This window comes from Pygocentrus nattereri, chromosome 20 (assembly GCF_015220715.1).
Source record: "Pygocentrus nattereri isolate fPygNat1 chromosome 20, fPygNat1.pri, whole genome shotgun sequence".
In the NCBI taxonomy this organism is placed as follows: domain Eukaryota; kingdom Metazoa; phylum Chordata; class Actinopteri; order Characiformes; family Serrasalmidae; genus Pygocentrus; species Pygocentrus nattereri.
Window position 1 is genome coordinate 36,982,209 of NC_051230.1, and position 15,392 is coordinate 36,997,600.

At 42.2% G+C, this 15,392-nt stretch overlaps 1 protein-coding gene across 1 annotated transcript in view; it reads right to left on the reverse strand.

The window, feature by feature from the left end:
• Positions 1-15,392, reverse strand: part of LOC108416333 — a 38,372-nt gene that overhangs the window by 2,913 nt on the left and 20,067 nt on the right. The window contains exons 11-18 of the mRNA XM_037531861.1: positions 14,215-14,314; positions 13,959-14,127; positions 10,983-11,127; positions 8,286-8,385; positions 8,030-8,198; positions 5,132-5,276; positions 2,466-2,565; positions 2,210-2,378 (exon numbers count right to left, since the gene is read on the reverse strand). Coding sequence (XP_037387758.1) covers positions 2,210-2,378; positions 2,466-2,565; positions 5,132-5,276; positions 8,030-8,198; positions 8,286-8,385; positions 10,983-11,127; positions 13,959-14,127; positions 14,215-14,314 — 1,097 coding nt within the window. The remainder of the gene's footprint in view (positions 1-2,209; positions 2,379-2,465; positions 2,566-5,131; positions 5,277-8,029; positions 8,199-8,285; positions 8,386-10,982; positions 11,128-13,958; positions 14,128-14,214; positions 14,315-15,392) is intronic.

The following is a 15,392-nucleotide window of genomic DNA, read 5'->3' on the forward strand; positions in this document are numbered from 1 at the left end:
AATGCAAGACGTTATGATTGAGAGAACTGACCACTGCATTCCAGCATAAAAACCTCAATCCAACGTTGAAACATGGTGGTGGCAGCATCATTGTTTGGTGCTATTTTGCTGCTATTGGACCAGGACACCTTGCCATCATTTGATGGAGTTGTATCCAGAAATTCTACAGGAGAATGTTAGGTTGTCTATCTGTGAACATGGGTCCTGCAGAAAAACTAGGAACCTAAAAACACCAGTTAGTCCACAAAGAATGGTTGAAGCAGAAGAAATATTGCATTTGGAATGGCTTATCAAAATCCAAACCTAATCCAGTAGAAAAGTTCAGGCAGAACCTGAGGTGTGGCATTCATTCAAGAAAGCCCACCAACATAAGAGTTCAAGCAGTTCTTTAAGGGCCAAGAGACCTCCAAGTCGATCTGAGGGCTGATCAGCATTTATAAGAACCGTTTGGTTGAAGTCATTGCTGCTCAAGGGGTCAAACCAGTTCCTGAAAGCAGAGGTTCACATATTTTTGCCAATAAAGAAATGTATTGTTAGATAACTAAGTTCAGAAAATGAAATGCCGGGACTTTAACGCGTTAATTTAGATTAGTTAATTACAAAGACTTTAACGCGTTAAAACTTTTATCGGAATTAATCACATTATTTTTTAAGATTGGAGCCGGAACCTTTGTATTCGCGTGTTCTAGCACGCCTGTAAACCTGATGCACAAGCGACATCCGCAAACAACAATGATGGACGACGAAGTCGCTTCTCTTGGTCCACTGAGGGACAACTTAGCTTTAGAAACGTCCTGATGGGAAAAGACTTCTGTTGTATGCAAAAAGGAGTTTGCTGATCACCGAAGCTACTCAAGCCTAAAATACCATCTCAATGCAAAACATGTTGCGGCGAGCAAAGACGCCCCCACAGCTGATTTCAGTGCCCCCAGCAGCGGTAAATACCCGCTCCAGCAGGGGTAAATAACCGCCCCAGCAGGGGTAAATAACCGCTCCAGCAGGGGTAAATAACCGCTCCAGCAGCGGTAAATAACCGCCCCAGCAGGGGTAAATAACCGCCCCAGCAGGGGTAAATAATCGCCCCAGCAGCGGTAAATACCCGCTCCAGCCAGCCCACATTGGACCAGGTGACAGGTTTCAGAGCCAAAATAAGTAAGTCTAGGTCTGAAAAATTAAACATCTCCCCGGCTAAATGGATCGCAACAGACTGTAGACCGCTGTCGGTGGTAGAGGACAGGGGGCTACAGTCTGTGTTAGACAGCGACATCGGACCCTGCTCACGAACTCCCGTGTAGGAAAACCATGGCGAGGAGGATTAGGCAGCTTTATGGTGACGAAAAGCCGCCAAAACAAGACACGTTGAGTGCAGTTGATTGTGTTGCATTGACAGGGGACCTTTGGACTTCCGTCAGCAAGTCTAACTACCTTGGCGTGACCGCGCACACCGTATACGTCGTTAACAAAGTATGGCCATTAGCATCTTTCGCCCTCACTGTAGAGAAAGTCAACAGACACTATGCAGTAAACTGCGCAGGCCATTTGTTCTGTAGCTGAGTCCTGGAAAATTGAGCAAAAGGTTAGAACAGTTGGCACCGATTGTGCCAGAAACATGATGGCAGCAGCAAGACAGCTCCCATTTCAGCACATGCCGTGTGTTGCGCATATTTGGCAGAGATCCATCACCGTGTGCCTGGACAGTTGTGGATTTAATGATGTTCTAGCAAAGTGCCGCAAGATTGTGGGTCATTTCAGACACAGTCCAGCCAACACAATGGAACTGTATGAAGAGCAAAAGGCACTTGACCAGGAAAATGAACCCCTAGTCCAGGATGTTTCCACAAGCTGGAAGCAATAAACATGTTTGTTGTTAAGAATATACCTGTATTCCTTCAAAATGTTAGTAGCAAAATAATTTTTGTAATTAATTGCTATTAATTAATTACAGACCCTGTAATTAACTCGATTAACATTTTTAATCAAGTCCGTTCACTAATAAATATTATAAATAATAAAAAATAAAGTTAAATCTCGACTGTTTACACCAAAGATTTACTAAAACACAGTAACAGTAATTTCCACTGAGACTGAAGCTGAAATATTAGAAGGAACCGTTTCACTAGTGAACGTGATCCTCAGTGAACAGACTCACTTAATATGGAGTGAAAGTGTTAAAACGAGCAGAGCAGGACTGACTGTTCACAACACTCACCTCAAAGGGTTTTCCAGGACTGAAAGGGAAGAAGGGAAGTTCTCTCTCCTCAGTACCCCAAACATCTCTAATCCTGGTGGTCCTCACGATCACCTGCTTCCCATCCTCATTGAAGCGAGGGTTGAAATTAAAGGCCACGTCATCACCTTTACAGATGTCAATGGCGAATCTAATGGGAGAGAAAACAAAACTAAACCAGTTTAGCCGCTTTATTTGAGATGTGTCGCTCTCTTTGTATTGTTTATTACTTTCTTACCTTTCAGCGTTTCCTTTGGGCTCTCCACGGATGGTGATGAGCGCGTTGTCCGTGAGTCCTTCAGGCAGATCTTGCTGATAAGGAACTTGTAGGGTGAAGTCTAGAAAAAAAGCAGTAGAGAGAATAAAGGGTTGAAAAGGAAAGGATGATCTTTGATCTTCCTGCTCTGTGAGCTGCACACATCACTCTTACCAAAGCTGGCTAGATGATGATGTTGGACTTTAACACGTGTTGCTCTGTACAGTCCATCTCACACTCCTTCAGCGGTCACTGCATGTAATCTTTACTTTTCTTGTTTGTGAGATTAAATGAAAAGAGAAAACCAGTGGAGCTCTGAGTCGAGCCTTCAGTTACTAAAGTATCTATAAAGTATCTTTACTTGAAGCAAGAAGTGAAGCCTGGGCTCTCGAAGACCAGGGCACCGAGACCACTGGCTTACATTTATTCAGCTGAGGAATTAATTCTGTAAGAAACACTAAATATAACTATTATCTTCATCTGTTTACAAAGCTTTCAGACCCACATCTCGCTTAAGGACCAATGAGAAAGACCTCTGACGAGCTTTTAACACGGATATTTATTGGATAAAACTGATGAGGGACCTTCTCTTAACGTAACAGATGTGACCCTGACGGTGAAGGTGAAGGTAGACTTTATTTCTCTATTTAGTTCATCATCTTTCTTTTTAATCAAGCAGAATTCATGTGCAGCTCCACTCCACAAAGGAGGAACCTCAGAGGTTCTGTCCTGCTTTAGAATATTAAGTGAGCAAATACAGAGAGAAGATGAAGTCAGAAGGAAGACGGCACCTATAAAACATCAGACAGAGGTCTAGTGCTCTACTAATGTACTAATCTACTAATCATCCAGCTAAAGTGTTACAGTAGTCCAGCCTGGAGGTTATAAATGCATGCGCAGGATTTTCCGCATCGTTTAGCGCGGTTACGCAAGCGAAAGAATGCGGTTCTAACATTGCTGCAAACGTGTATCATAGGAGAGGCTGGAGTCAAAGATGACGACCAGATTTTTTACAGTAGTGCTTGGAATGACCGTATGGCCTCTAAATTTAGTTCAGATTTGGAGAGTTGAGATCTCTCTGCTTGGCGTCCCACCAGTAGGACCTCAGTTTCGTTAGGATTAAGAAGAAGGAAACTGTGGGTGATCCAGCTTTTGATATTTTTAACACAATCTGCAAGATCGTTTAGATTTAGAGCCTCATTTGGTTTAGCAGATATGTAAAGTTGCGTGTCGTCTGCATAGCAGTGAAAACGAATGCCGAACCTGCGAATTATGTTACCAAGAGGGTGCAGGTACAGAGAGAAAAGCAGCAGCCCGAGCACAGATCCTTGGGGCACACCATATTGTACTCGGGTGCAATCAGAGTGTTCATTGTTAACACTGACAAATTAGTAACGGTCTGTCAGATAAGACTGGAACCACGACAAAGCCTGTCCTTTGATACCAACCAGATTTTCCAGCCTGTCAAGGAGGATCTTGTGGTCGATGGTATCAAATGCTAGACTGAGATCTAGGACTAGTATGCAAATATGACCACTGTCAAGAGAGATCACTTACTACTGTAGTTAATGCCGGTTCAGTGCTGTGAAAGGGTCTAAAGCCAGACTGAAACATCTCATGGAGAGCTCTTATAGGCAGGAGCACAGTTGATGTAAGACCACTTTTTCTCAGATCTTAGCAGTGAAAAGGAGATTGGAAATTGGTCTATAGTTGTCGAACTCACTGGAATCGAGATCTGACTTTTTAAGCAGGGGTTTAACGACTGCGAGTTTGAATGATTATGGTACGTCTCCCAGACCGAGGGACGGATTTATTATAGACTGTAGAGGTTTAACCACACAGGGGACAGTCTGTTTGAGCAGTTTTGTTCATACTGGTTCAAGAATGCATGTTGATGATTTAGATCAGATAGTCAGTGTGACTAATTAATTTGTTTGAACAGAAAAAAAGAGAAAGATAGCAACTGGAGTTTTGTTCTGGCAGGGCACTCATCATTTTATGATATTAGATCTAAAGGCAAATTTTGGATTTGTAGTCTAATATTTTCTATTTTATCATTGAAGAAACTGCTAAAATCACTGCTGCTACATGTTGCTTCAATATCTTTTTCAGAATGTTTAATATCACCAGTTAGTTTGGATATAATTATGAACAGGATCCTAGGATTATTTTTGTTACTCTCAGTTAGTGACGAGCTACAGGATGCTTTGGCTGTGTTCATTATAACATGACTGTGACAGACCCATCCCTACATCCATCAAAATTCATTGATTTTCAAGTCCATTTCTTCCATTTCTACAGAGTGACAGATCAGCCCATGTACTGTACGAGTGCTGTGTGGAGGAAACTCTTCTCCGATGCAGTGCTACAATTTGACTGTGATTTATTTTCAATAGACTTTTGTTGTTTGTGCCGTCCACGTTTACTCTGCTATTAAAGTATTTAGAAAGAAATATGAAAAAAGCCGACATTCCCGCCTAAGAAGGCTCTACTGGAGACAGCGTGGATTGGAGCTTCACTTTGGCAGCTTACTGCTAAATCACCTAATGCTGATGTGGTGTGTTTGCTGTGAAGTTGGACAGTGTTCATAGTTTCTTATAGACATGGTCTTTATTGAAAGCACCAAGGTTCCCTGTACCATTACATACCTATGCGGACATATTTGAGGACAACATCTTGCTGAATGTAGAGGTGTGTTATCTGGTCAAGCTGCTTCATACGATGTCCATAATTCAGCAAATGCTTCCCGTCAACTTCAACCCTGTAGTCAGAGGAGGTGCAGAAAATCTTGATCTGAAAAACAGAAAACACGAGTGAACTCAAACTGTAAGGATCTGTATGAGGGTCCAGTTCTTTACACGTTAGATTCACTGAATAACACAATAGCACAATCTGAGGAGCTCCTAGTAGATGCCCAGTTATAGTACTGAGTGTCTACTATAATTACAGTAACTGCATTATACTACATTTTGCAGTGCTGTGAACCGTTTGCCGACTGTTGATCATTTTTGTGAATTTCTACAAAAACGTGAAATATGATCAGATTTTCATTGAACTCAAAACAGTAGATAAACAAACCAAATGAAACCTGAATATCAGAAAACCTGATTGACAATCAGGTGTGAGGGTGGTTGAACTTGCTCCACGTAAGTTGTCAGGTCATTTCACATTAGGCTGGAAAAGGTTCCACAACTTTTTCTAATGAGTTTGGACTACATCAGTCCACTATCAGGCAGACAGTGTTCAAGGTGAGAACATTTAACACCACTGTCACCCATTCATTGAGTGGTCTTCCAACAAAAATGACTCCAAGATTAAGGCCTAAAAAATTCTGGGAGATCACAAGGAACCTCAGGGTAACTTCTAAAGATCTTCATGGCTTAAATGCAAGACGTTATGATTGAGAGAACTGACCACTGCATTCCAGCATAAAAACCTCAATCCAACGTTGAAACATGGTGGTGGCAGCATCATTGTTTGGTGCTATTTTGCTGCTATTGGACCAGGACACCTTGCCATCATTTGATGGAGTTGTATCCAGAAATTCTACAGGAGAATGTTAGGTTGTCTATCTGTGAACATGGGTCCTGCAGAAAAACTAGGAACCTAAAAACACCAGTTAGTCCACAAAGAATGGTTGAAGCAGAAGAAATATTGCATTTGGAATGGCTTATCAAAATCCAAACCTAATCCAGTAGAAAAGTTCAGGCAGAACCTGAGGTGTGGCATTCATTCAAGAAAGCCCACCAACATAAGAGTTCAAGCAGTTCTTTAAGGGCCAAGAGACCTCCAAGTCAATCTGAGGGCTGATCAGCATTTATAAGAACCGTTTGGTTGAAGTCATTGCTGCTCAAGGGGTCAAACCAGTTCCTGAAAGCAGAGGTTCACATATTTTTGCCAATAAAGAAATGTATTGTTAGATAACTAAGTTCAGAAAATGAAATGCCGGGACTTTAACGCGTTAATTTAGATTAGTTAATTACAAAGACTTTAACGCGTTAAAACTTTTATCGGAATTAATCACATTATTTTTTAAGATTGGAGCCGGAACCTTTGTATTCGCGTGTTCTAGCACGCCTGTAAACCTGATGCACAAGCGACATCCGCAAACAACAATGATGGACGACGAAGTCGCTTCTCTTGGTCCACTGAGGGACAACTTAGCTTTAGAAACGTCCTGATGGGAAAAGACTTCTGTTGTATGCAAAAAGGAGTTTGCTGATCACCGAAGCTACTCAAGCCTAAAATACCATCTCAATGCAAAACATGTTGCGGCGAGCAAAGACGCCCCCACAGCTGATTTCAGTGCCCCCAGCAGCGGTAAATACCCGCTCCAGCAGGGGTAAATAACCGCTCCAGCAGGGGTAAATAACCGCTCCAGCAGGGGTAAATAACCGCCCCAGCAGGGGTAAATAACTGCCCCAGCAGCAGTAAATACCCGCTCCAGCCAGCCCACATTGGACCAGGTGACAGGTTTCAGGGCCAAAATAAGTAAGTCTAGGTCTTTATTAAGCAACTCCCCGGCTAAATGGATCGCAGCAGACTGTAGACCGCTGTCGGTGGTAGAGGACAGGGGGCTACAGTCTGTGTTAGACAGCGACATCGGACCCTGCTCATGAACTCCCGTGTAGGAAAACCATGGCGAGGAGGATTAGGCAGCTTTATGGTGACGAAAAGCCGCCAAAACAAGACACGTTGAGTGCAGTTGATTGTGTTGCATTGACAGGGGACCTTTGGACTTCCGTCCTCAAGTCTAACTACCTTGGCGTGACCGCGCACACCGTATACGTCGTTAACAAATTATGGCCATTAGCATCTTTCGCCCTCACTGTAGAGAAAGTCAACAGACACTATGCAGTAAACTGCGCAGGCCATTTGTTCTGTAGCTGAGTCCTGGAAAATTGAGCAAAAGGTTAGAACAATTGGCACCGATTGTGCCAGAAACATGATGGCAGCAGCAAGACAGCTCCCATTTCAGCACATGCCGTGTGTTGCGCATATTTGGCAGAGATCCATCACCGTGTGCCTGGACAGTTGTGGATTTAATGATGTTCTAGCAAAGTGCCGCAAGATTGTGGGTCATTTCAGACACAGTCCAGCCAACACATTGGAACTGTATGAAGAGCAAAGGGCACTTGACCAGGAAAATGAACCCCTAGTCCAGGATGTTTCCACAAGGTGGAAGCAATAAACATGTTTGTTGTTAAGAATATACCTGTATTCCTTCAAAATTTTAGTAGCAAAATAATTTTTGTAATTAGTTGCTATTAATTAATTACAGACCCTGTAATTAACTCGATTAACATTTTTAATCAAGTCCGTTCACTAATAAATATTATAAATAATAAAAAATAAAGTTAAATCTCGACTGTTTACACCAAAGATTTACTAAAACACCAGTAACAGTAATTTCCACTGAGACTGAAGCTGAAATATTAGAAGGAACCGTTTCACTAGTGAACGTGATCCTCAGTGAACAGACTCACTTAATATGGAGTGAAAGTGTTAAAACGAGCAGAGCAGGACTGACTGTTCACAACACTCACCTCAAAGGGTTTTCCAGGACTGAAAGGGAAGAAGGGAAGTTCTCTCTCCTCAGGACCCCAAACATCTCTAATCCTGGTGGTCCTCACGATCACCTGCTTCCCATCCTCATTGAAGCGAGGGTTGAAATTAAAGGCCACGTCATCACCTTTACAGATGTCAATGGCGAATCTAATGGAAGAGAAAACAAAACTAAACCAGTTTAGCCGCTTTATTTGAGACGTGTCGCTCTCTTTGTATTGTTTATTACTTTCTTACCTTTCAGCGTTTGCTTTGGGCTCTCCACGGATGGTGATGAGCGCGTTGTCCGTGAGTCCTTCAGGCAGATCTTGCCGATAAGGAACTTGTAGGGTGAAGTCTAGAAAAAAAGCAGTAGAGAGAATAAAGGGTTGAAAAGGAAACGATGATCTTTGACCTTCCTGCTCTGTGAGCTGCACACATCACTCTTACCAAAGCTGGCTAGATGATGATGTTGGACTTTAACACGTGTTGCTCTGTACAGTCCATCTCACACTCCTTCAGCGGTCACTGCATGTAATCTTTACTTTTCTTGTTTGTGAGATTAAATGAAAAGAGAAAACCAGTGGAGCTCTGAGTCGAGCCTTCAGTTACTAAAGTATCTATAAAGTATCTTTACTTGAAGCAAGAAGTGAAGCCTGGGCTCTCGAAGACCAGGGCACAGAGACCACTGGCTTACATTTATTCAGCTGAGGAATTAATTCTGTAAGAAACACTAAATATAACTATTATCTTCATCTGTTTACAAAGCTTTCAGACCCACATCTCGCTTAAGGACCAATGAGAAAGACCTCTGACGAGCTTTTAACACGGATATTTATTGGATAAAACTGATGAGGGACCTTCTCTTAACGTAACAGATGTGACCCGGACGGTGAAGGTGAAGGTAGACTTTATTTCTCTATTTAGTTCATCATCTTTGTTTTTAATCAAGCAGAATTCCCGGTATCCGGAAAACAGCATGTGCAGCTCCACTCCACAAAGGAGGAACCTCAGAGGTTCTGTCCTGCTTTAGAATATTAAGTGAGCAAATACAGAGAGAAGATGAAGTCAGAAGGAAGACGGCACCTATAAAATATCAGACAGAGGTCTAGTGCTCTACTAATGTACTAATCTACTAATCATCCAGCTAAAGTGTTACAGTAGTCCAGCCTGGAGGTTATAAATGCATGCGCAGGTTTTTGCGCATCGTTTAGCGCGGTTACGCAAGCGAAAGAATGCGGTTCTAACATTGCTGCAAACGTGTATCAAAGGAGAGGCTGGAATCAAAGATGACGACCAGATTTTTTACAGTAGTGCTTGGAATGACCGTATGGCCTCTAAATTTAGTTCAGATTTGGAGAGTTGAGATCTCTCTGCTTGGCGTCCCACCAGTAGGACCTCAGTTTCGTTAGGATTAAGAAGAAGGAAACTGTGGGTGATCCAGCTTTTGATATTTTTAACACAATCTGCAAGATCATTTAGATTTAGAGCCTCATTTGGTTTAGCAGATATGTAAAGTTGCGTGTCGTCTGCATAGCAGTGAAAACGAATGCCGAACCTGCGAATTATGTTACCAAGAGGGTGCAGGTACAGAGAGAAAAGCAGCAGCCCGAGCACAGATCCTTGGGGCACACCATATTGTACTCGGGTGCAATCAGAGTGTTCATTGTTAACACTGACAAATTAGTAACGGTCTGTCAGATAAGACTGGAACCACGACAAAGCCTGTCCTTTGATACCAACCAGATTTTCCAGCCTGTCAAGGAGGATCTTGTGGTCGATGGTATCAAATGCTAGACTGAGATCTTGGACTAGTATGCAAATATGACCACTGTCAAGAGAGATCACTTACTACTGTAGTTAATGCCGGTTCAGTGCTGTGAAAGGGTCTAAAGCCAGACTGAAACATCTCATGGAGAGCTCTTATAGGCAGGAGCACAGTTGATGTAAGACCACTTTTTCTCAGATCTTAGCAGTGAAAAGGAGATTGGAAATTGGTCTATAGTTGTCGAACTCACTGGAATCGAGATCTGACTTTTTAAGCAGGGGTTTAACGACTGCGAGTTTGAATGATTATGGTACGTCTCCCAGACCGAGGGACGGATTTATTATAGACTGTAGAGGTTTAACCACACAGGGGACAGTCTGTTTGAGCAGTTTTGTTCATACTGGTTCAAGAATGCATGTTGATGATTTAGATCAGATAGTCAGTGTGACTAATTAATTTGTTTGAACAGAAAAAAAGAGAAAGATAGCAACTGGAGTTTTGTTCTGGCAGGGCACTCATCATTTTATGATATTAGATCTAAAGGCAAATTTTGGATTTGTAGTCTAATATTTTCTATTTTATCATTGAAGAAACTGCTAAAATCACTGCTGCTACATGTTGCTTCAATATCTTTTTCAGAATGTTTAATATCACCAGTTAGTTTGGATATAATTATGAACAGGATCCTAGGATTATTTTTGTTACTCTCAGTTAGTGACGAGCTACAGGATGCTTTGGCTGTGTTCATTATAACATGACTGTGACAGACCCATCCCTACATCCATCAAAATTCATTGATTTTCAAGTCCATTTCTTCCATTTCTACAGAGTGACAGATCAGCCCATGTACTGTACGAGTGCTGTGTGGAGGAAACTCTTCTCCGATGCAGTGCTACAATTTGACTGTGATTTATTTTAAACTCACTTTTGTTGTTTGTGCCGTCCACGTTTACTCTGCTATTAAAGTATTTAGAAAGAAATATGAAAAAAGCCGACATTCCCGCCTAAGAAGGCTCTACTGGAGACAGCGTGGATTGGAAACAGTTGCATGAGCTTCACTTTGGCAGCTTACTGCTAATCACCTAATGCTGATGTGGTGTGTTTGCTGTGAAGTTGAACAGTGTTCATAGTTTCTTATAGACATGGTCTTTATTGAAAGCACCAAGGTTCCTTGTACCATTACATACCTATGTGGATATATTTGAGGACAACATCTTGCTGAATGTAGAGGTGTGTTATCTGGTCAAGCTGCTTCATACGATGTCCATAATTCAGCAAATGCTTCCCGTCAACTTCAACCCTGTAGTCAGAGGAGGTGCAGAAAATCTTGATCTGAAAAACAGAAAACACGAGTGAACTCAAACTGTAAGGATCTGTATGAGGGTCCAGTTCTTTACACGTTAGATTCACTGAATAACACAATAGCACAATCTGAGGAGCTCCTAGTAGATGCCCAGTTATAGTACTGAGTGTCTACTATAATTACAGTAACTGCATTATACTACATTTTGCAGTGCTGTGAACCGTTTGCCGACTGTTGATCATTTTTGTGAATTTCTACAAAAACGTGAAATATGATCAGATTTTCATTGAACTCAAAACAGTAGATAAACAAACCAAATGAAACCTGAATATCAGAAAACCTGATTGACAATCAGGTGTGAGGGTGGCTGAACTTGCTCCACGTAAGTTGTCAGGTCATTTCACATTAGGCTGGAAAAGGTTCCACAACTTTTTCTAATGAGTTTGGACTACATCAGTCCACTATCAGGCAGACAGTGTTCAAGGTGAGAACATTTAACACCACTGTCACCCATTCATTGAGTGGTCTTCCAACAAAAATGACTCCAAGATTAAGGCCTAAAAAATTCTGGGAGATCACAAGGAACCTCAGGGTAACTTCTAAAGATCTTCATGGCTTAAATGCAAGACGTTATGTTTGACAGAACTGACCACTGCATTCCAGCATAAAAACCTCAATCCAACGTTGAAACATGGTGGTGGCAGCATCATTGTTTGGTGCTATTTTGCTGCTATTGGACCAGGACACCTTGCCATCATTTGATGGAGTTGTATCCAGAAATTCTACAGGAGAATGTTAGGTTGTCTATCTGTGAACATGGGTCCTGCAGAAAAACTAGGAACCTAAAAACACCAGTTAGTCCACAAAGAATGGTTGAAGCAGAAGAAATATTGCATTTGGAATGGCTTATCAAAATCCAAACCTAATCCAGTAGAAACGTTCAGGCAGAACCTGAGGTGTGGCATTCATTCAAGAAAGCCCACCAACATAAGAGTTCAAGCAGTTCTTTAAGGGCCAAGAGACCTCCAAGTCAATCTGAGGGCTGATCAGCATTTATAAGAACCGTTTGGTTGAAGTCATTGCTGCTCAAGGGGTCAAACCAGTTCCTGAAAGCAGAGGTTCACATATTTTTGCCAATAAAGAAATGTATTGTTAGATAACTAAGTTCAGAAAATGAAATGCCGGGACTTTAACACGTTAATTTAGATTAGTTAATTACAAAGACTTTAACGCGTTAAAACTTTTATCGGAATTAATCACATTATTTTTTAAGATTGGAGCCGGAACCTTTGTATTCGCGTGTTCTAGCACGCCTGTAAATCTGATGCACAAGCGACATCCGCAAACAACAATGATGGACGACGAAGTCGCTTCTCTTGGTCCACTGAGGGACAACTTAGCTTTAGAAACGTCCTGATGGGAAAAGACTTCTGTTGTATGCAAAAAGGAGTTTGCTGATCACCGAAGCTACTCAAGCCTAAAATACCATCTCAATGCAAAACATGTTGCGGCGAGCAAAGACGCCCCCACAGCTGATTTCAGTGCCCCCAGCAGCGGTAAATACCCGCTCCAGCAGGGGTAAATAACCGCTCCAGCAAGGGTAAATAACCGCTCCAGCAGGGGTAAATAACCGCCCCAGCAGGGGTAAATAACCGCTCCAGCAGGGGTAAATAACCGCTCCAGCAGCGGTAAATAACCGCCCCAGCAGGGGTAAATAACCGCCCCAGCAGGGGTAAATAATCGCCCCAGCAGCGGTAAATACCCGCTCCAGCCAGCCCACATTGGACCAGGTGACAGGTTTCAGAGCCAAAATAAGTAAGTCTAGGTCTGAAAAATTAAACATCTCCCCGGCTAAATGGATCGCAACAGACTGTAGACCGCTGTCGGTGGTAGAGGACAGGGGGCTACAGTCTGTGTTAGACAGCGACATCGGACCCTGCTCACGAACTCCCGTGTAGGAAAACCATGGCGAGGAGGATTAGGCAGCTTTATGGTGACGAAAAGCCGCCAAAACAAGACACGTTGAGTGCAGTTGATTGTGTTGCATTGACAGGGGACCTTTGGACTTCCGTCAGCAAGTCTAACTACCTTGGCGTGACCGCGCACACCGTATACGTCGTTAACAAAGTATGGCCATTAGCATCTTTCGCCCTCACTGTAGAGAAAGTCAACAGACATTATGCAGTAAACTGCGCAGGCCATTTTTTCTGTAGCTGAGTCCTGGAAAATTGAGCAAAAGGTTAGAACAGTTGGCACCGATTGTGCCAGAAACATGATGGCAGCAGCAAGACAGCTCCCATTTCAGCACATGCCGTGTGTTGCGCATATTTGGCAGAGATCCATCACCGTGTGCCTGGACAGTTGTGGATTTAATGATGTTCTAGCAAAGTGCCACAAGATTGTGGGTCATTTCAGACACAGTCCAGCCAACACATTGGAACTGTATGAAGAGCAAAAGGCACTTGACCAGGAAAATGAACCCCTAGTCCAGGATGTTTCCACAAGGTGGAAGCAATAAACATGTTTGTTGTTAAGAATATACCTGTATTCGTTCAAAATTTTAGTAGCAAAATAATTGCTATTAATTAATTACAGACCCTGTAATTAACTCAATTAACATTTTTAATCAAGTCCCATCACTAATAAATATTATAAATAATAAAAAATAAAGTTAAATTTCGACTGTTTACACCAAAGATTTATTAAAACACCAGTAACAGTAATTTCCACTGAGACTGAAGCTGAAATATTAGAAGGAACCATTTCACTAGTGAACGTGATCCTCAGTGAACAGACTCACTTAATATGGAGTGAAAGTGTTAAAACGAGCAGAGCAGGACTGACTGTTCACAACACTCACCTCAAAGGGTTTTCCAGGACTGAAAGGGAAGAAGGGAAGTTCTCTCTCCTCAGGACCCCAAACACCTTCAATCCTGGTGGTCCTCACGATCACCTGATTCCCATCCTCATTGAAGCGAGGGTTGAAATGAAAGGCTATATCATCACCTTTATGGATGTTAATGTCGAATCTAATGGAAGAGAAAACAAAACTAAACCAGTTCAGCCGCTTTATTTGAGATGTGTCGCTCTCTTTGTATTGTTTATTACTTTCTTACCTTTCAGCGTTTCCTTTGGGCTCTCCACGGATGGTGATGAGCGCGTTGTCCGTGAGTCCTTCAGGCAGATCTTGCAGATAAGGAACTTGTGGGGTGAAGTCTAGAAAAAAAGCAGTAGAGAGAATAAAGGGTTGAAAAGGAAAGGATGATCTTTGATCTTCCTGCTCTGTGAGCTGCACACATCACTCTTACCAAAGCTGGCTAGATGATGATGTTGGACTTTAACACGTGTTGCTCTGTACAGTCCATCTCACACTCCTTCAGCGGTCACTGCATGTAATCTTTACTTTTCTTGTTTGTGAGATTAAATGAAAAGAGAAAACCAGTGGAGCTCTGAGTCGAGCCTTCAGTTACTAAAGTATCTCTAAAGTATCTTTACTTGAAGCAAGAAGTGAAGCCTGGGCTCTCGAAGACCAGGGCACAGAGACCACTGGCTTACATTTATTCAGCTGAGGAATTAATTCTGTAAGAAACACTAAATATAACTATTATCTTCATCTGTTTACAAAGCTTTCAGACCCACATCTCGCTTAAGGACCAATGAGAAAGACCTCTGACGAGCTTTTAACTCGGATATTTATTGGATAAAACTGATGAGGGACCTTCTCTTAACGTAAAAGATGTGACCCGGACGGTGAAGGTGAAGGTAGACTTTATTTCTCTATTTAGTTAATCATCTTTCTTTTTAATCAAGCAGAATTCCCGGTATCCGGAAAACAGCATGTGCAGCTCCACTCCACAAAGGAGGAACCTCAGAGCTGTCCTGCTTTAGAATATTAAGTGAACGATCAACTCCAATAATTTCTGTGTTCATTCCAACTTTTTCAAAAATCAATTTTATTTTTTATTTTTCTCATTTGCATTCTATGGTAATTTAATAACTTGTTCATATTCTAATGCTTAATTATTTATATTTCCCATTATTATTATTAAAATTGTTATAAGTGACCCTTATTAGTCCCACAATGGGAAAATTCCACCTCCACATTTAACCCATCCATGAATCCAAAGCAGTGAGCACACTTGCCCGGAACGGTGGGCAGCCCAATCCACAGCCCCCGGGGAGCAGTTGGGGGTTAGGTGTCTTGCTCAAGGACACTTCAGTCACGTACTGTCATCTCTGGGGATCGAACCAGCGACCTTCCGGTCACGAGGCTGGATCCCTAACCTCCAGCCCA